This window comes from Capsaspora owczarzaki, assembly GCF_000151315.2.
Source record: "Capsaspora owczarzaki ATCC 30864 unplaced genomic scaffold supercont2.11, whole genome shotgun sequence".
NCBI lineage: Eukaryota > Filasterea > Ministeriida > Capsasporidae > Capsaspora > Capsaspora owczarzaki.
In genome coordinates this window covers 1,135,725-1,156,493 of record NW_011887302.1, presented here as the reverse complement: position 1 = coordinate 1,156,493, position 20,769 = coordinate 1,135,725, and the positions used below count along the sequence as shown (strand labels likewise).

The window sequence follows — 20,769 nt, the reverse complement described above, 5'->3', positions numbered from 1 at the left end:
AAAACAAGAACAACAAGTGCAACGAGCTCATCGCTTGAGCGCATTGGAAATCAACTTCTCTGAGACCTCCCAAAGCTTGGCAGCGGCTTCTGGGTCTGAGGCGTGCGGAACCGGAACACCCAGGTTGCAATCCTCAAAGTAGGCACCACCATGCTCCAGGACCTCGGGCGCAATGGCGCAGTACACGGTGGTCGAGGAGCACTGCTCGACCGTTTTGAACACGCTGTTCATCGTGCCATCCTCGTTCATCCATCCCTGGCTGATTGCATAGTCTCGAGGGATGTGGCGACTCAGGTTTGTCGCAGCGCCGCCCGGGTGCAGGGAAACGGCAATTACACCCTTCGGGCTGAGACGCTTGTTGAGCTCGAGTGCAAACAGGGCGTTCGCGGTCTTGGAATGCCCGTACGCGAGCCACCTGTCGTAGGACTTTTCCCAGTTAATGTCATCAAACACAACCGGGCTGAAGGTGTGGCCCAACGAGCTGACAGCCACCACTCGGGACGGCGCCGCGGCAATCAGGGCGGGCGTGAGCAGCTGAGTGAGGTAGAAGTGCCCAAGGTGGTTTGTGCCAAATTGCATTTCGAAGCCGTCGGCGGTGGTCTCGCGAGTCGGATTGGCCATCACACCGGCGTTGTTGATGAGGAGGTTGAGCGGGAGCCTCTTGGCGAGGAATGTGTCGGCGAACTCCTTGATGCTCTTGAGCGAGGTCAGGTCGACGAGCATGGCTTCGATCTTGGTGTTTCCGGTGCTTTGCTGAATCTCTTGGGCAACCTTTTGACCAGCCTCGAGGTTGCGAATAGCTGGATGGAGCAAATGGTCAAAACGGGGACGTACCAAACGTTGGCATCAACTTGGCAAAGCGCAAACAGCCCGACAACATCATACAATTCCCACACATACCTAGAATGATTCGAGCACCCTTGAGGGCCAAAACGCGCGCAGTTTCCTGGCCAAGACCGCTGCTGGCGCCGGTGATAATTGCGACGCGATCGCTCAAGTCGATTCCGAGCTCGGTGACGACTTCCTCGGCTGGGGTGCGATAGCCAAATCGACCAATCGACTTACCATCATTCGAGGTGGTGGGGATGGCGGGATTGAACGTGTCAGACATTGTCTTTTGCTGGTTCGCTACAGTGCTAGCAGAGTGAGGAGCTTGATGGTTTGTTGGAAACAAAAACAGAGAGTGAGGATTTCAATCTGCAATTTCGGATTGCTTAAAACAAAAGACGCGCGGGATTTTTTTCGTTTTTGGCGTTCAAATTTCCGCTCCAGATTCAATCTTTTCCCCGCCCCCTCGCACACCTCTCTCCCCCAACCACCAACCCCCATGAATTTCCATCCCGAAATCTGCGCATGCCAATTTTCCGCATGAGGCATTCCCCCGAGCCATTGTAGATGAGTTTCCCCTAGCAGTCGATGGGAAACGACAACGCCTGCATCATTGTGAATCCGTTTTGCTCAATGTTTTGCAAAGACTTTTCGAGATTGCTACTCCTGCAGCAACAACACCAATACCATCACCGACAGCAAGAAAACAACAACAACAAGAAGAAGAAGAATAAGAAGAAGAAGAAGAGCCACGCAAACTACTGCAGAGCTCAGAACATCGGACACAGACAAACACTGTCATGACCAACAAGCACAACAACGCGATCATTTCCATTCCGAGCGGCATGGGCCCAAGCTTGGGACGCGTTGCCACTGATTGCCAGCACGAGTATGAAATGAAAATCTGCTGCGAGTGGCGAACTGTCCAGATCCGCCAGAGTCCGAGTGACGCCCTCAGCGAGATCTGATGCGGACGGCAGGCTCACATCCATCATTTGGAACAGCAGCAGTACGGGCTTTGCCCCAGCTTGGCTGCGTCGTAAAGCAACACGCCCATTCACGCGGGTCGTTGAACCTGCGCACTGGAACACCGGGTGGCAAGGACCCGCACCAAGCATGTCAACTTCAAGCGGGGCGTCTGATGAAAAGGACGGGATTGTATGGACAGTTTGGCGATCGTCGACATCGTGCTGGTTTGTGATGAACGGATGTTGCTCTTTCAAGAGGGTGAAACGTTGCGCGACTCCTGCGACAGGGTTCTGCAGATCAAACCTCATGAGCAGGAGACTGCGAGGCGCGCTGCCTTGCAGTGACGGGGAGGAAAGACCAAGAACTTGATACAGCAGGGCAGATTGAGCTGGCTCAGGCGCGGACTGGAGAGTTGATTCACAAACAGGTGGAGACCGAAGCAAGTTCAGTCGGCATGCGACCGAAAACAGAACAAAGATCTCGAAAGCGGCATCGCCATCGCCTCCAGTGATCGTATGAAAGTCGGCCATCACCTTTGTCCTGCCATGTGAATAGTTATAGCGACTGTCGCGGCGCGCAATACCTTCCAGCATGGCAACTGGCATGCGAGCCTGGACGCGATCCATTGAGGGATAGGTCGTGATAAGGACGCCACGATGCGCAAGCTGTTCCACTGTGATGGGACCAATCAGGGTCTTTTCAGAGACTGGAAGGTTTGCGAACGATAGTTCGACCAAGGTCTCGATTCCCCCGGCAACATGGTGTGCTGCTGCGTTCACCATATATTGGCTCGCTTCAAGAGCAGTCATGGGGCATTGGGAAGGGTTGATGGCAAGGTCGGTGTTCTCTGCAGATTGCATGGGACCGAGGGGACGAGTTCTTGCCGTAACGCAGGGTAGCGGTACGTTAGTGTTGCTCCTAATAGTGAAGGAATACCTCCAAGGTCCCGAACCAACCGGCGAAATTTCAAATCCGAGCACCATGATTCGTGAAGCCCAAGCTCTCGAAGAACCAGCATGGAAGTGCGCAGGTCAAAGGGAAGAAGGTTGATTGGATGGAATTCGTGCTGCGTCGTGTCGAACTTCAGGCCACTTAGAGCAGTGCCGGTTAAAAGTAACACCACAACGGCCTGTTGTTCCTTCTGGTTGACATTGTACGCAACGATTTCTTGATACGCACGCTGAAGCAAATCAGTTGCTTCCTGCAGGGTCCCCGCACTCCTGGACATGTCTTGCGCGATCCGGCGATCCTCGTCAATGTGAACAAAGATCAAAACTCGTGCGAGGTGCGGGTGTTGCTGGCGATGGCGTGCCACAACCGCGTCGAGAACCTGTGGTGTGCGAAGACCAGACCTGCATGCGCTGAAAACTGAAGTGCAGCTCGCATTGGTTAAGTTGGTGTGGCACAACCCATGAGCGGCCAGACGAGCAGCAAGAAGGGACTTCTGACAGGAAGCGGGAGCTTCGTACAAGCAATCACCACCATTGAAGTCGATGAAAATTTGCAAGGAGCGTTCAAGGAGTCTAGTAAGCTCGAAACTCTGATTCGACGTCAGGGGAGTATCAGCAGGCCCAAAGGTAAGGTTGCATTGCGCACGCATGAGGTTCGCGACCTGAGAGATTGCGTGTTTGGCAAAGGCGGTTTTGCCGCAGCCGCTGCTGGTGCGCATGAGGAGCACCGGAAAGTTTTTTCGGTCCGTCGGGGAGCCAAAAACCGATTGCGCGATGGAGCGGAACATTTGCATGGTCGCGAAAGGACGGGCTTGAAACACGCGCGGCCAAACTAGTTTGTCTTGACGTTCGACGTCAAACTGTCCTTCATCAACGGCTGCTGTTAAGGTGTCGATAGCCTCATCAGGATCCGTGACTGTTGAGTGATAGTGAAAGAAAAACAAGCAGACAAACTAAACGTCAGTAGGACTAATCGCCATCAACATGACAATTTCCAAGCACAAGGCTTACTTGAAGGCGGTTCGCTTGAAAGCGGCCCGCGCAGCGCTGCGGCTCGCAGCCGAGCAGCCGCGGCTCGCAGCTGGGCTTGGTCCAAAGAAACCTTGAGGTCAAGCTCAGTTTTGAGCGTCTGGAGCAATTGGTCACCAATCACGAACTTCCGCTGTCCTGGCGAAACCTCCAATTCCAGCTCCTTGAGTGCTGCTGCCGCGTCTTTTTTCTGTCTCTGAGTTGCCGTGACCTGTGCATCGGCTTCGAGATCTTTCAAAATTCCCCTCAGGGCAGCGCGTTGGGCAGGTTTGTTGGGGAGGTTTGAAATCGATGTCAAATCGACCGAGATACCAAGACATGCGACCAATCCGGACAGCAGCTCACTGTCAAAAGCGCATGCAATGAAGGCAACTTCAGCTGAAAGGCAAACAAGACCAATTACGACGAGTGCAATCACGTTACCTGAAAACCTGTTGAGCAAAAGGAACACAAAACGCAACGCAGTAAGCCCATTTCCACGGAAAACGAACACGACTTTGACGCCTTCAGCAAGTCCAACACTTACCCGATGAACACGCTGAGAAGCTGGTCCTTGGAAGCCTGCTTCCGTTGCCGTGCGCTTGAATCCGGACGCCATGTGAAAGAAGAAGACTGGCCTGTTCGTTTTTGGAAGCCGAGAGAGAAATGTGTTCGTGGAGACTTCCGCCCTTTGAACCTTTCGCTGCCTCATACTTCAGGAACCCCACATGCTGCATGAACTCGGACTGTGTGGTCCCGACACTGGTCTGGCGAGCGCTGAGGAAGTCCATGCTTTGAGTTCGACTTTGAAGCATTGTGCAACTGTTTGTGCGTTCGATCGGTTGTCGCTAGCGTTCCGTTTCTATCCCCAGCTGCTTTGTACGCCTCTCCAAGGCCATGCTCAACTTTAAGCGTGAGTTTCTAGTTCTCCAATGGTGGCTAAGCAGGTTGTCAGGGGCTGGCGGTCGATCGGCTGCTTGGCGAAAGTTTGTTGTGTCTCGGCGATGTTTCCCGCCTTCAACTTGGGACCAAGATTCTTTCCTTTTCTTGATCGCCCTTCCTGTGTGCTCAAGGGCCAAACTTGGGCTTCTTACTCCAATGGGTGCTCTTCAATCAGGGTGTAACAACATCCTGTTTGGCTGAGAAGAGGTTTCAAATTTTGTGAATTCCCGTGATCAGCACCCGTTTTGAGGTGCATTTGAGCCTTGCCTTTGCAACGGCCAAGACGCAAGATGTGTGTGCATTGGAATGGAACCTCGGTGGCGGGACGGGCAGCTGAGAACGTGGCAATTGAATTGAATCAGCATGATGAAAAACTCAAGGCCTTTCTTCCTCGCCCCCCCCCCCCGCCCCTACGTCTGTTCGGACCAAAAATGAAAATTGTACAGTAGACGTCCATGAGGGTATGCATGTGCGCGGTGAATCATCGAATCCATTCTGTTCAAAGAAATAATATGCTCCAGTCTTTTTAAAAAAATTATTGTAGTTTGCCTAACTCTGCAACACAATGCTTCGCACATTCACTCTCCGCGTCGCCCAGCCCCTCGCCCGCCAAGGTACCCAGCATAAGCTCTTCCTTTTCTCTCTTCTTCTTCTTCTTCACTCTTCCGCTTTCCTTTTGCTTGCGATGATGGCCAAAACAGCGAAGACTTGCGCTCCGTTCCCGCGCTTTTTTTTTTTTTTTTTTTTTTTTTTTTTTTTTTTTTGCCAAGACATTTCATGTCTGTTACAGCTTTTGCGATGACATCTTCAACGCACTTGTTCTCGCTTTCACTCTTCACTCGCGAGCGTGGCAAGTGTTCATTCTGGAACGCTGTCTTCCTGGTTTGACGAACTGCTCCCATCGGATTGAGCTCGCTGCGAATCGAGCGAGATGGCGAAAAAACCAAAAAACAAAAAAAAAAAAAAAAAAAAAAGCGAGAAGGCGGGAGTTTGAATTTTGCTGCTCTTCTCCTGGATATTGCGCCGTGATGAAGCGGCAAGGCGCCTCAAAGCGACTGGAATTGCAAAACGCTTGCAAGGCTTCACTTGCTTCCGAGCCAAGTCGCACCTGTCGCTGCAATCCGCTTCGGCCTTTTGTGGTTGCCCATCTTGGCGGCCCCTTTTTTTTTCTGCTTCGTTTTGCTTTTTTTTTTTTTTTTTTTCATTTTCGTTCAGTGGCCTTTTTTGCTTTGGTCGTTCACTCTGAATCGCGATTGAGCACTTTTTTTCCGGCACACGAGCAATGGAGCGACACACCCAACCAGCGCGATCATCACGCTCGCCTCGGATGGAGTGTTGCTGTTGCTGAGCCGTTTGAATGCATTGACCATGCCTGTTCTCTTTTTCTTTTTTTCTTTTTTTTCTTTTTGAATTATTTTTGAATTATTTTTGAATTTTTTTTGAATTTTTTTTTCAATGCTTTTTGCATTGCCTCATTGGTTTCTCTCATGCTCTGCCCATGCTGCTGTCTCTGTCTCTGTCTCTTCAATCGAATCGCTTGCAACCACTGTGAACGACTGTGACAACGCTCGCTGACGGACTGACTTTTCCCCTCCTCGTTTCATCACTTTTTAACAGTGCGCGCTCAGTCCACTGCCGCCGCTGCAGCGACTGAATCCCCGTTCGGCGTCAATGGCACCAAGTCCACCCCTGAGCAGATCAAGGCGGCCGAAGCCATGTGGGCCAAGAGCGCGAGGGCATTCGTCAACATTCCCCGTGAAAACATTTGTGCGTTTCCCTTGATTTTTTGACGTTGACATTGACATTGACATTGACATTTGACATTGAATCTGTGGCACTGACGTTTTCCTCCTCTCCTCTCCTCTCCTTCAAACAATGGCAGCCTTCGTTGCCGTCCCGTCCGCAACCAACGAAGCCAACGTCCTGCCGCTGTTCCAGATCAAGGGCGAGCCTGCAGCAAAGAACTCGTTCGACGCTGGTCTCCGCCACCTCACCCCCATCTCGTCGCTCCTGATTGCCACTTTGGGTACGACAACGTCCTGGTTCTCTTTGATTTTAATGCGCTGCTGTACATGTTGTGTGAATGGGTCACCTACGCCAACTGATGCTAACCTCTGCTGCAACAAAACACCCCCCCCCCTTCAACAACAGGCCGTGACGGCACCACCGGTCGCGAGTCGTTCCGAGGCAACGTTCTCATCGCGGAAGACCAAGCTGAGCACCAGCTCTTGTTGTCGGCAGCCGCCATCGATGGACAGCCTGGCATCAACCCGACCTTCCAACAGTACGCCGAGTTCTACTCGTTCCTTCGCGACGAGCTTGTGGCGCACGTCGTTGCCAACCGCGACGCTTACGCACCCTCGTACAAGAAGCTCCGATCCGTCCCTGTGGATCGCCTTAAGGACTTCCTTCTCGCCTCGGTGAGTGCGCAAACATGTTTTTTGTTTTCGTGCTTGATCGATTTTGTTTTCTAAACTGATTTTCGGGGGTTGTTGTTTTAGTACCGAGAGCCAATTCACCACCGCGAAGACTCTCAAGGCCAACTCGGCGCTGATGATTACATTGTCTTCAAGAAGCGTGCCTTCCTGAAGCTGTAAGCCAAGTTTTGGTTGCTTTGCCCTCCGACGTCCTCCTCGCTGCTTGCCCTGCTCTGCTTTTCGTTCTTGTTCACTCAACTTGTTGTTTCCCTGTACTTTGTGCTGGATTCCTTGTTTGACAGTGATCCCAAGACTTACGAACTGCGCAAGTCCCACGCCAACTTTGACCACGAACTCTGGGCGTCCAAGAAGGTTGTGCCCTACCCCATTCCTGTTCACGACAAGTTCGGCACTATGCTGCCAAACAAGACCAACGACGACCGCAAGCTCACTCGGTAAGGACGGGTTTGCTCTCCTAAAGCACCGCATGCTATTTTCGTGTTGATTGTGACAACGCGGTTCTCATCCCGTGCTTTGTTGTCCCAAACACACAGCGGCGACATTGTTCTTGCCGAGGTCTTGCTGCAGCCCCAACTCTTCGAACTCGCTGGAACTTTCGGCATGGGCTTCCGACGCCAACTCAAGAGCGTCGTCGTGCTCAACCGTGCCGACCGCGTTGCCTATTCGAATCAAGGCACGTCCGCGTTCGTGGTGGACGCCTAAAACTCAGATTGTCGTTTTTTGCGGATGATACTGCTACGCTTGCTGGCCGTCTTCGATTCGCCGTTTGAATTTAATGAGCATCTGGTGTCGGTGACGAACGTTCACAATGATTTTACGAAACAATTTTACGAAACAAAAAAATACATTCGATGTTGTCAACCAAGCAGTACCCGCCCACGTACACACAAATGGTTTTCTCAAAGACATCAAACCAGTTCAAAAGCACATTTTGCTTTCTTTCTCAAGTGATCAAATGTGCTCTCGAGGGATCAAACTGTCCACAAATGGAGCTAGAATCTCAATGACCTTCACATCTTTCGCAAGCACTTTGCAGAAGACCTCCTGTCGCGGGCCGTCCGGATCGATGACGTCTGTAAAGGTAAACTCGACCGAAATTCCTTGGATGGCTCCAAGAAGAACACGAACACTCTTACGTCGCCACCAGTCGACTTCGAAGTACTCTTGCTGGAGTGACGGTAATAAAACACGCCCATCAGCCCATTGGGCCCCAAGAAACTGCTCGTGAAACTCGCTAGCCTCCCAGTCGGACGCCGTGAGTGGAATGGTCAGCGCATGTACGGCAACGCGGAAATCATAAATTGGGTGCCCAAGAATGGCGGATAGGTAGACAAACCCCTCGCCCACGGCATATGGGTCGTTTGCAGGGTCTTGCAGCAACTGGCCTCCATCGTTCAAAATGAACTCGCGCGATTCGCCGGTTTGGTTGATGCGATTCGTGAGTTTAATAAACACCAACTCGGTTGTTTTAGCTTCCCGAAATCCGGCGATCTGAAGGCGGTCAAAGACTGAGGACGATAATTCCCGGGGAACGTCGTTGACAAAAACTGCCTTGAGATCGGCGTCATGTCCGATGACCATGCGTCGAAGTTGGGACGGTGTCACGGTGGAAGGAAGTTGACGCAATTTCGAGGTCGGATAGAAAAACTGCCGGCCAAATTTGAAAAAAATGACCAGCTCAGCCTCTTCGACTTGTGGTGTGCTTCCGTCTGGCTGGACAACCTGGCTTCCATGCTGGTCGTGCAAAAACGAAACAGGGAGTGTCTGATACACTTCCTGCTCCTTCGTCTGCTCGACGATTTTAGAGATGGCAGCACGAACCTCGTCCAAAGCATGGTGCTTTTCATCTGAGCAATAGAATGAGCGAGCTTGACGTTGAGTTTGATATCTTCTGACGGGTGAGGAGGGTTTTGAACGGGAGGGAGACTGCTCTGCAGTAGCCGACAGTCGGTACGTCTCCTTCTGATAGCTGTGTTGGGACGAACTTGGACGCTGGTCGCGGACGAAAAACAGACTCGATGCAGTGCTTAAGCGAGACGAGAGTAACACGAGAGCGCGGTTTGGATGTAGATAGACAGACTGGCCCCCCTGCTCAAACGCTGCAATTTGTCCGTCGATCATTTCCTTGGCTGATGCAACCTGCTCGGATGAGCCCTCGAGCACTAAACAAGAGCTCGCCGCTTCAAACCAAACAATGGCTCCGGTTCGCGCGCGGATGGAGATCAAATTTTGGCTTCTAAGGCCAATAAACCGGCCGCACTCTCCTGGCGGCAAGGGAACCCGCAATATGACCATAGCCAGAGCGGTCGGAATTGCATCATCCTCGGCCGTTAGCATGAGTCCATCTAGAGGAGCAGAACCATCGTACGCTGCAGCCACGTCGTAGTCAGATCCCCCGGCGGCATATCCGTTGTATTCTGATCCAAAGTTGTACTTCAGTCCACCGAGCGTTGCGAATCCGATCGGTCCGACGAGAGGGGCCGATCCGTCGTCGAGAGGGGCCGAACCATCGTCGAGAGGGGCCGAACCGTCGTCGTCGAGATCTGAGAGGACACTTTGACCGTAGAACTCGACAGATTCGAGCAGGGCGCTAGAGCTCTGGAAGGAACCGTCCCTGGGCAGCTCGCAAAACGAAGGAAAAATGTCGGGGAGGGGACCGGAGCTGAGTTGTTGTACGACTGGGTCGGCCGGTGCCAAATGTCCCGCATCCAGATTCAGAGTTGTCAAGCCTTGCGCTAAACTTGGTCTGTAGTCTGATGCGGGCGCTGAAGCAGAAGGCCCTCGATGGGTTGTCATAGCTGAAATTTCAACGCTTGCAAGCGCCGTACTCGATACAACCCCATTGGATGCCAATCCAATCCATCGCTTGTTAGTAGCAGATGTAAAAAGCCGGAACTCGCCAGGATGAGCAGCGGCGAACGCTCGGATCGTGCCGTACTTGGCTTTGACGCGCGTTGCTAACTGTGGCTTCAATCCAAAAACACCGAACGCGCTGGATTCCATGCACTGCTTGTTCGGATGGCCACTGATGGCATTCTTGAGCAGTTGGATGGCTGGCGCGAAATCCTCATTGGCGCGTAGAGACGAGGCTGATCCGAGTTGCGAAGCTGCGGTCATTATCGTTGCAGGCCTTGTCGTCGACACCGGCAACGACTGCCTCTGTTTGATTTCAGCAGGACGAGAAGCAGCGGATGGGGGGAGTGTCGAACTGGATGAATTCGGGCTGCCGGCAAGCGTAACGCACAGCATGCAGGCGCTGTTTGTAAAAACGCGGAAAAGGTCGGAATACGCTGAAACAAACGCGACAAACGAGATCCGACGCATGAGGGTGCTCAGCTCTGGGTTGGAGCTGCATGTGCCAGCAGCACCGTCAAGTGTCGAGCTTTGCGACGGACGGTCTTTGAGCCACGATCTGAGTCGCTGGGCTGCAGCATCGAGCAAGCGACGCTCCGCTTCGGTCACATCGACAAGCGGACGTTGTTGAGCAACGCTAGTACCAGCCTCGTCTGTTGGGCCCGAATGTTGCGCCTCCTGGTTCAAGGGATGCTGCGGCGGTGCAAACGAGGTTCCGACAACGTTGTTGACGGGCGCGCTTTGTGATGCTTGATGATCCGACGCCAATCCAATCCATCGCTTGTTAGAAGCATCTGCAAAGAGTCGGAAATCGCCAGGATGTGCCTCGACAAACGCTCGAATCGTGCCGTACTTGGCTTTGACGAGCGTTGCTAACTGCGGCTTCAATCCAAAAACGCCGAACGCGCTGGATTCCATGCACTGCTTGTTCGGATGGCCACCGATTGCATTCTTGAGCAGTTGGATGGCTGGCGTGAAATCCCCATTGGCTTGCAGAGAGGAAGCGGCGGGTCGTGCAGCAGGAGTCGTCTGAACCACAGCGGGCTGAGCGGGCTGAGCAGGCCGAGTTGGAGTACTCGGAGCAGCAGGAGCCCCAGCCGAACCACCCGAAGCAGTAGTAGTAGCAGCAGCAGCAGCAGCAGCAATTACAGCTGCAGTCCGAACAGCCCTTGTTCTCGCAGCAGTGGGGATGGTACGGGTCGTCGGGCCGGTTGCAGAAGGAGCGACTCTCGCTGGCTGAGCTTGAGGCACTGCTGGCTGAGCTTGAGGCACTGCCGGCTGAGCTAGAGTCACTGCCGGTTGAGCTAGAGTCACTACTGGCTGAGCTTGCTGGATGGTCGGCGTCGGGGCCACGCGCGTCGGCACGATCAGCTCGCGTCGACGTCCCGACGGAAGATTGTCTTCTTGGTCAAAATCCTCGTCGTCGTCGTCGTCGCTGTGGACAATCATCAGAGGAAATAAGAAATCGAAAAGTAGACTGAAACACAAAGCGAACTACTGTAACTGACTTTGATTTTGTATGGGATGAGACAAGGTGTCGTAAACTCGATATGGATTTTTGTACAGAGAAAGGAACAGAATCACCCAAAGAAAAGCCGGGGAGGGCTGAGAGGAAACAGGTCAAGAAACCTCAGAACAAACAAACAAACAAACAAGCAAACAAGAAAGAGAAGAAGAAGAAGGGAGTGGGGGATTAACAATGCAGACACAGACACGGAAAAGCGGAAAGAAAAAGAGAAAAAAAATAGCAACGGCATTTTGATTCTAAAATAAAGAGAAAAAGTCAAACACTCCTGTTTTTGACTTGTCTTGCTTGGATTTCTCAAAGCAGAAGAGGGTAGGGTCGTGTAACAAACGACAAAAATATAGAATCGTGCTAATTTGATGCTCGTCGAAGCCCGCTGGGGGATTCTGGCGGCGCATCGTCCATAGCAGACGCAGTGGATGAGGAATTGTCGTTGTTAGGGGCGCCAGGCGGGTTGATTGTCTCGGAGATGGATAGTCTGGAAGGCGATCCTTCGCTGGGAAGAGGGGAGAAGCGGCCGCTGCCAACGCTGCTGTTGCTGCCGCGGCGCATGTGCTGCGGCTTCCACCGCTCGCCCAGGGATCGGACAAAGTGAGAGTCCACGTCGACCAGCTCTCCGCCAGCACCGCTGTGCGGGCCCACGGGCGACGAGTGACTCGAAGGCGAGCCCCCTTCACCCGAATACGAGGGGCCGAGCGCCCGGCGGAAGTGGTCGTCGACTTCGGCAGCCTGTGGTTGCTGGTGGTAGCCAGGTTGCCCTTGCTGGTAGGAAGGGTGGAGTTGCTGCTGCACGACCTGCTGCTGTTGCTGCTGCACCAAGTGCGGATGCAAGATGGAGCTCGGCAACGAGCCGTAGTGACGCATTCCGCGCTCTTGGCCCGAATGTCGCAATGGGATGATGTGGGCGGCAGAGGCTGCAGCCATACCCGGGGAAAGCTGCGGCGCCGTAAACCCGCCCGTCGGATGGACCAGGACGGACTGTTGCGAAGTTGAATGACGCATAAACCGAGTGGGTACGTCACTACCGCCAGTTCCAGGTTGTTGTGGTTGTTGTTGCTGCTGCTGTTGTTGCTGTTGTTGTTGCTGCTGTTGGTGTTGCTGTTGCTGTCGCTGCTCGCGATACAAATTCACTGCTGCGGCAGACGACTTTGAACGGCCAATGCTGACAGCCCCGCCACGAGACGATGGCATTCGCTTGCCCACATTAACAGACGCTTGGTATGAAATCTCCTTGCCGCGCTCGAGACTCTTGCGACGTCGCAGGGAGGCGGTCGGAGAGTCCGTGCGATGAGGCATGGTGGGCGAGTACAGGGCGCCTGGTGAGTGCAGTGCAAGGTTTTGCATGGCAATGTGCGGCGGCATGTCTGCTTCGTCCATCGAATCAGACTCATCGCCAGCGTAAAAGCTGCTTCGATTGGACGATACAGGCGAGTACTCGCCATTGGCATTCCCGTTGTGGTGTGGGTAGGACATGCCGAAAAACGCATTGCCCTGTCCGCTGGCTTGCGAAGCCTGGACGCTGCCCAGCGAACTAATGCTCGTGCTCGACCCAGAACGGCGAACAGTGGTGAAATGGGGTCCAGAGTAGGACGACGTGACGCTACCCGATGGTGTCACGTACAAGGGTTGTTGCTGTTGCTGCTGTTGTTGTTGTTGTTGATGTTGGGATTGGTGGGGTGGCTGTTGGAGTTGCGGCACTGGAAGACTTGGTGAGCCAATCACTGGCGGAGCAGGAGTGAACATGGCGGGAGGGTGGTGACCCGCAATAACATAGGTGGGCTGCTGGTGAGGCGAGTATTGGTAGACCATTGTCTGCCCAGGAGGAATTTGGTTGTACAGATACGGGCTCATCGAGACGGCCATGCCAGGTCCTAGTGGTTGTTGTTGCTGCTGTTGTTGTGGCGAGTGGTGATGGTACATGCTTGGCGGCATTGGCTGGACATAACCGGACGGTGCAGCCTGTCCCGGTAACAATTGGTGCGACTCTGGCGCGTCTGTATGACTCAAAGTGGCGGCTGCTCGCGAGAGCTGCATGAGGGACGACGCGGCCCCTTGCTCCTGTGGGAGGGGAAGAAAAGTCAAGTCCAGCGAACAAAAATTGGTAAGTACAACACAAAAAACAACACCAGATCAATAGAAACAGCAACAGTATTTGATAATGGATGATGATGATGGAACACGTTTGCATTCTTCAGATCAACACCACACCAAAAAATCACCATCAAAAGATCAAAAAGGGTTATTGAGATCAGATTCCGTGCAATTTTCAACCCCCACACCCCGCCCACACACTGTCAAAAAAAAAAAAAGGAAAAGAGGTTGTTGAAGAGGGAGGATGAATACGGGAGAGCATTGAAACGAGTGCTGCAGAGCGGACATCGGAGGTTCAGGCAGGAACAAACAAATGGGTAACATGCTTGCACAATAATAATTAAAGAACTGCTCAAAAACTTCCAAATGGCGAAAATAAACATAAAGTCGAAACAAAATAACTCAAAAAAAAAAAAAAAGAGTCGAAACGAAAAGGAACACAATTCCAATCCGAGAGAATGTTGTTCGTGATGAAGGTATGGAATAGGAATACGAAAACAACAAAAATGAGTCATGGAGAATGTGGGCCATTGGAAGAGGGAGAGGCTTGTTGAATGCAAGCGAGTGCTGGTTTGGGTGACTGGTGAGTGTGCGAGATGAAGATGGGGGCTGAGTAGGGCGGGTTCGCAGATTGGGGGGAGGAGGCGCGTGCATTCAGCAATAAATAAAGGGAACAAAAAAAAAGACCGAACGACACCCAAATATCAAAAAAAAAAAAAAAAAAAAAAAAGTGACACGCATCCAACCGCAAAAAGCCGAAAAAAAAAAAGGGTCCTGAGCTTTTGAAGACAATCAGGACTCCTTGTGTGTGTGTGTGCGTGTGAGAGTAAGAGCTGCATGGACAAGGTTGAAAGGAAAGGGAAGGCTCAAAACCAAAGACGGGGGTCCTTCAACATCTTCAACGGAATCCGCGAAAAAAAGAAAAAAAAAAAAGTGCTTAAACGCAATCTCGTACACAAAGACCACCAAGCTTAAAGGCGCGAGAGAAAGAGAGACAGCCTCCGAATTGAATGCGGCATACGACACGCATACACTCAGTCCGCACCCACACACCATCGCCCGAGCGACAGACACACACACGGAAAAGGCAGACGTAAAAAAGCGGGGAAGTGACGCAAAAACAAAGTCGAGACGCAAAAATTCTCTCGACCCTGTATTTTTGGCCGCATCTCGCCCTCCCCCGACTGACTGCGCAGAGTAGGCGAGCAAGCTGTGGTTGGCCTTTTGTTGAAGGGGAGATGCAGTGCTGACACTGTTGTGTGATCACCAGCCCGACAACAGACAGCGAGCAGCAGCAAGCACCGACGAGTCGGCTGAGGTGAGAAATGCGACTTTTCACATAACTCGCCGCTCGTTTTCGCCGACAAACACTCGTTTTATTCCTCCGTTGCTTCCCCCCCCCCCATCCACTTCCTCTCGCAGGAGACAAAGGGCCATGAGCGAAAAAGGAACAAAAGTGTAAAACAAAAAAAGAAACACCAAAAGACCGGCAAGCATCAGGTCAAAGTACCTCAAACAACAACCGAGCAACTGTGCTGGGCATCGCAGTTTTGCAAAGTCGAAAAGTGGATAACGTAGACTGACTGATTGAATGCTTCTTCATTTTTTTCCCCCACCGCGAACAAAATCATACAAAAATTCAAAAAGACCAAAAAAAAAAAATGACGGAAGGCTCGCTCGAGGGGGGGGGGGTCATTCTTTTGCATTGTATCACACGCACACGCGCCGCGTCGTGCATTTTTGGGACGAGCGTGCTGATTTGGCAGAATCAAACAAAAGGCGCCAAATTTGCCACGAATAAAGAGCCAAAAGTGGAGTAAACGCAAGCCCTTCTGATCGCACTCGATTTGTTCAGAATGACTTTGCTTTTTGTGGCATTCCAAAGATCAAGGGTTGGATTGTGATTGCTCCTCGAAGGACGACGGAGAAGAAGCAGAGAGACCGAAACGAAGCAGAGAGAGAGAGAGAGCAAGGGAGAAGAGAGAGACCTAAAGATTAAAGATTAGATCTGCTGCCATCCTCTCCCCGCCGTCCCAAAAAGCATCGCAAAAGGCTCCTTCCAAGGAGAAAAGAAAGATCCAATCCACACGAGGGTTGGGGGAAGTGAGGGTGTCTCGCATCAGGCCGCGTTGCCAAGCTCCGGGTCATGAGCGAGGCTGGGGACTGTTGTCGTCGGCTGACACCCTGTAACCACAAACCTCGACACCACAATTGGGAATCGCCTTGTCACTTTCATTTTTCTCTCTGACTGCCAAACTCGTCCCTACGACAGAGCGACGTCCGTGCTGACGAGGAGCAGCAGAAGCAACGCCTCCTTCCTCTCAAGGGAACACGAAGAAGGCAAGCCAAAAAAAAACAAAAAAAAAAAACCTGACAATGGAAACGAGCATTTTGCTCAGCCAAGAATGGGATGTTACAAAAAACCCCAAACAATAATCCAAAATAATTGACTGGCACCGGTACCAAGCAATGAAAGAACTGGGGGGGGGAGAGAGGCAAATAAGGGCGGGGTTCACTTTGGGTTTGGCGTTGGGCGTTGCCTTGGCACGTTTTGTGCCACACTTGCCCAGTGAACCCGAAGCTCCAGATGCTCGAATGCAGAAAACAGCGTCGATCGTCACCTTTTTGTTTTGTTTGTGTACTTTGATTTTTTGAAAAGAAAAAAACAATCGAATCCAGATCTTACATGGAAAAAAAAAAAAAAAAAAAAAAGTCCAAGAAAAAAATACAATAAAATCAAATAAAATAAAAAATCGCAAAGAATGGCATGTTGCTGAAAAAAAATAATAAAAAAAAACTCGCCATTCTCAAGTGAGTCTGCGGGGGAGGTGGCGGTCGTACAATGGGGACCATTACACACACGCCTCACTCACGCAGCGCAGAACCAAGCTCGAGCTGCTGTCAACCGTCGTCGGGATTGAACTTTTTTTTGCTTGTGCTGCAGCATTTTTTGCTGTGTTTTTTTAAAAAAAAAAAAAAAAAAAAAAACAGGGAACGCCAACTCATTCGGGTTTTGAAACAAAGAGCGAGATCACACCCGCGAGCAACCAGCGGCTGGATGTATTCAACGGGCTTCTTCGCGTGCAGCCCGCAGGAGACTCCGGCACTTCCACAAGCGCAAGAAACAAAGCACAGCAGCAAATGCAAAATGCAATGCAATGCAAAATCAGCAAGACCTTGGCTTTTTTTTTTTTTTTTTTGAGTTTGTGGTTTTCCATTAAATTGCCAGAATGCGATCACGCTCCGTCACCAGTGAATTGGGACGCGGAGAGCGAGCGCCATGGCAAGAGATGAGCAGCAGGAGGGATGACGAAGGGAGGGGGGCGCGGGTTCACAAGGAGGAGGGCTTTTTGGGCCATGGAACAGCGAAAGAAGCGCCAAATGAAAAGAATGTCGGCGAACAAAAAAAAAAAAAAAAAAAAAAAAAAAAAAAGCCCGCGTGGAAAACGAGCAGCAAAGTGGTCATAAGAACGACGAAGAGGGGGGGGGAGAACAGAAACGAGAGGAGCGGGTGGTGCAGACGAGAGTGGCGCAGGGGCGGGTGAGCAAGGAGGGAGACGAGTGAGGGTGGTCGGGGATTGGGAGCGACCGAGGCAGTGGGAGTGGAAAAGCAGGAAGGGGGAGGAAAAAAAAAAAAAAAAGCAGGGCGCTGAACCGCGAACCCTGCGACCAAACAGAACCGAGCTCAAAAGGGGGGCGCCCACTTCACAGTCTGACGTCCCACAGGCTCAACGTCTTGCACGTAACGCAACGACCGGCAGTGCCGCGCCGAGCAGAAGCGGGGCGGCGGCCCACGGCAGATGCGATAGTGAATGAACTGCACGCGACCGGCATCATTATCCTCGACTGTTGCCTGCGCTCACGCTCGCTCTCTGGTATCTCACTGTGGGTGGCGAAAATGGCGACGGCGGGGATCTCTCTCAATTGCGTCGTTGTTGCTGATGCTCGGGTTGGCAGAACGTTGTCGTCGCCATGTTGCTTCAAGTGATCAAAGTTGTATTGTGTTACCTCGTTCATGAAATATTCAGAAAAAGAATAACTTAAAAAAACAAAATAAAAAAAAAAAGATTGAAAAAAAAAAACTGAACTTTTTTTTTTTTTTTTTCATTTCCTTGCATTCGCTTCAAAAGCCACTGAGGGCAAGCGATCTAGATTGTTTGCAAACCGGCATTGGTTGAGCGTATTACACTTTGTGCCATTGATGTGGCGGGCGCCAAAGTAGGACGAAACGCACGCAGCGCTGTCAAATTTGTTAAACGTTTTCATCGTTTTGTCGCATAGCAACGCTCAGAATTGCGCCGTTTATCAACACAGGTGTAGTGAATAGGGTACATGTGTCGTATTGTAACAAATTACAGAACGCCCTTGCGTGCCTCAGAAAGGCAGGCGATTGTCAAAAATAAATGAATAAAATAAAATAAAAAAGGGGGTCTTTCTCGGCTACGAAACATAGCGTGAAGACCGTGGAGAGCGGATACTGGGCAGTTGCGCATTGGGGTTGGCCCCGCGCTGCAAGAGCGCCGTGACGACGCGCTGGCGGACAATGGGCTGCGATACGGCAATCTGCAGCGGAGTGAATCCGCGCGCGTCCACACAATTCGCATCGGCGCCCAGCTCGAGCAGCAGGACAACGCGGTCTTCAAAGGCCATCTCAACCGCGTTGTGCAGACAGGATTGGTCCTCGGGATCGCCGCCGTCGTTGACATCCACTCCATAACGCTCGACCAGCGTGCGCAGGAGAGTGGGCATCCGTGCGTGCGTCAAGACCCGTCGGATGTGTGACTTTGGCAGCTGGTCCAACCGTGCAGCCCGATCCAAGAGGGCCAGCGCGGTTTCCTCACGGCCCTCCGACAGGGCCAGGGACAGAGGGACGACACCACGATGATCCCGCGTATTCACCAGTTGGCTGACGGCGCTCTCCTCCCACCCGAGCGATCGAGCCTCCCGCTCCATGGCGTCCAGCAGGAACATGGCACAGGCTGTGGCGCCTCCCAAGCAGGCGTAGTGGAGCGGGAGTTTGCCACTGTGATTGCACGCAAACAAATCCGCGCCGTGCTCAACCAGCAGCCGCACGGCATCAATCCGATCGGCAAAGGCGGCTGCGGCCAGCAGATCGATGGGCCAGGTGTCGGGGACGAGATAGGCCGAGGAGGATGCGAGCTCTGGGTTGTCGGAGAGAAGCTGGCTCGTCCTGTCGTCCAGCCCGTTTCGAAGACAGGCAAGGCCCAGCCGAAGCGGAGCCGCGAGGAGCATGTCGGTCGGCTCGGAGCACAGGCTCAGCAAGACTTCGCATGGGAGAAGTGCGCCATGCTTGATCAGAGTGAGCACCAGCTGAGTGGACTGCGCGCGAGATCCAAGCGCAGCATCGAGCGCGGTGCCGCCAGCCTCGTCCACTGCGTTGGGGTTTGCGCCCAGACCAAGCAGCATTTCCACCGCGGCGACGTTTCCGCGATGGCACGCAAGCATCAGTGGCGTGCTGCCGGACACGAGGTGGTCTGAATGCAGAGTGATGACACGCGGCGCAGGGCGACGACCTCGTGTGCGCGCCTCAATGTTCCCGCCGGCCTCGACGAGCATGCGGACCAGCAGCGCACCCGTCCCGCTCTGGGTGGCTGCATAATGAAGCGCGGTGAATCCGCTGCTCGGCTCGCACAGATTGACAATCCTCGGATCGCGCATGTGCTTCAGCATGGCTGCGAGCAGTCGCGGCGGTTTGTGGCTTGCAGCGTGATCAATCGGCTTGCCCATCGACATCATCAGCGGCGTCGTGCCAAACTTGTCGGGCGTTCCGACACCAGCGCCATGCTTGAGCAGCACGAGCGCAGCTTCGACGGCGCCGGCGAGCGCAGCCACATGCAGCGGCGTGCGACCCTGTGCAAACCACGCCGGAACAGCGCGAGGTCGGCGAGGATCGTCCAGCATTGTTGGCGCGTCATCGCCGCTCGTCGTCGTCATCGTCGCTGGGGTGAATAGATTGTGATTGCTAGAGCTGGAGGAAGATGAGCCCGAGGCAGCGGCAGCAGCAGGAGCAGGCTCGTCCACATAGAACGGCTCGGCCGCCCACGCTGGAGTCGCAGCAGTTGGATCAGCAGCAGCAGCAGCAGCAGCCAGCCCCGTGGATCGGCCTGCCATGGCACTGCTAGCATTCACTGTCGCTGTGGTTGCGTGGAGAGCAGCAGCGCTTGGTGCGATGACGCGAAGTGATGACAGCATTGGGTCATCGTCACTCCAGCTCATCCGCGCGCCTGCGACTCGGCCTCGTGCGAGCACCAATGGCGGCGGTGCTGGTGCTTCGTTTGCGTTGTCGTCGCTGTCGCTGGTTGTGTCGGACGACGCATCTTGCTGCGAAAAGAACGACGACGGCAATCGTGCATTCACGAGCGAATCCGTCCCAATCCCACTCCCATAGCCATGCGCATTCGAGCTGCTACTAGTATTGTACTGCTGATGTTGCTGATGGCTCGTCTGCAATAGCTGCGAAATCGAGGCGCTGTCGTTCGTCGCCGCTGCAAACCAGAGCGCGATTGGGATCATTCTCTACCCCTTTGGTCAGTCGCAATTGCTCAGAAACCAAGGTGTTAAACTGAGAACTTGCGATTGATTGCTTTTTTGAGAGTGAGTATTCCCCGACGAAATGGAGGAAAGAAACCACACAATGCTCAATCGCACAAAGCTCGGAAAGTGAAACCAACGACTGAGCTTCGATCTCGATTTGTCAAACAGTCAAACGATGAGATTCTATTGTCCCTTCCTCCCTTCCCTTCCCACTTCCTCCCCCAATCAGTCAATAAATACATTCTCAACTTGTCATGCGCATTTATCTCAATCTCTATACATGTACAAAGCCCGAACGGAATGAGTAAACATGTTTTTTCTTCACCCTTTCAAAATCCCGCAAAAACTACCACCGGCTAGCCTCGCCGGCTGGATGGACGCAAACTCGGGTCCTGACAGTAAGTGTGTCAGGACCCGAGTTTGCGTCCATCAAAGCGTTTGGGTCCCCCGTTGCTACTTCATGACAATATAGCCAAGAAGAGGAAATGAGAACTTGGGGTGCAAAACCAAGCTAATGATGGAACTTCAAGGGTAGTTAGGTTTGAAATAGGTCAAAGCGTGACATCGAAGTAAGAGACCACCCAAAAGAATAATGTCATGCATGAAACTC

The 20,769-nt window shown here is 52.7% G+C and overlaps 6 protein-coding genes across 6 annotated transcripts; 1 reads left to right on the top strand and 5 right to left on the bottom strand.

Annotated features, from left to right (window-relative positions):
* Positions 1–27: 27 nt before the first annotated feature.
* Positions 28–1,111, bottom strand: CAOG_06555 (short-chain dehydrogenase/reductase SDR; the record flags this gene model as incomplete). Its single annotated transcript, XM_004345254.1, has 2 exons — positions 28–800; positions 901–1,111. 2 exons carry the CDS (start codon positions 1,109–1,111, stop codon positions 28–30), a joined length of 984 nt encoding a protein of 327 aa, XP_004345304.1.
* A 1,491-nt stretch (positions 1,112–2,602) lies between these two features.
* CAOG_08990 (hypothetical protein) lies at positions 2,603–3,541 on the bottom strand (the record flags this gene model as incomplete). The annotated part of the gene is made up of 1 exon (XM_011272366.1): positions 2,603–3,541. One exon carries the CDS (start codon positions 3,539–3,541, stop codon positions 2,603–2,605), a length of 939 nt encoding a protein of 312 aa, XP_011270668.1.
* A 1,670-nt stretch (positions 3,542–5,211) lies between these two features.
* On the top strand, positions 5,212–8,000 carry CAOG_06554 (hypothetical protein). Its single transcript, XM_004345253.2, has 7 exons — positions 5,212–5,311; positions 6,315–6,464; positions 6,580–6,723; positions 6,849–7,117; positions 7,199–7,290; positions 7,417–7,569; positions 7,669–8,000. The coding sequence occupies exons 1-7, from the start codon at positions 5,263–5,265 to the stop codon at positions 7,835–7,837; spliced, it is 1,026 nt and encodes a 341-aa protein (XP_004345303.1). The 5' UTR covers positions 5,212–5,262; the 3' UTR covers positions 7,838–8,000.
* On the bottom strand, positions 7,985–11,455 carry CAOG_06553 (hypothetical protein). The gene has a single exon (XM_004345252.2). The coding sequence runs from the start codon at positions 11,435–11,437 to the stop codon at positions 8,087–8,089; it is 3,351 nt and encodes a 1,116-aa protein (XP_004345302.1). The 5' UTR covers positions 11,438–11,455; the 3' UTR covers positions 7,985–8,086.
* Positions 11,456–11,523: 68 nt separating this feature from the next.
* Positions 11,524–15,180, bottom strand: CAOG_06552 (hypothetical protein). The gene is made up of 2 exons (XM_004345251.2): positions 15,115–15,180; positions 11,524–13,571 (listed from the first exon to the last, which is right to left on the bottom strand). The coding sequence occupies exons 1-2, from the start codon at positions 15,145–15,147 to the stop codon at positions 11,865–11,867; spliced, it is 1,740 nt and encodes a 579-aa protein (XP_004345301.2). The 5' UTR covers positions 15,148–15,180; the 3' UTR covers positions 11,524–11,864.
* A 2,751-nt stretch (positions 15,181–17,931) lies between these two features.
* Positions 17,932–20,288, bottom strand: CAOG_06551 (hypothetical protein). The gene has a single exon (XM_004345250.2). The coding sequence runs from the start codon at positions 20,136–20,138 to the stop codon at positions 18,045–18,047; it is 2,094 nt and encodes a 697-aa protein (XP_004345300.1). The 5' UTR covers positions 20,139–20,288; the 3' UTR covers positions 17,932–18,044.
* Positions 20,289–20,769: the final 481 nt, after the last annotated feature.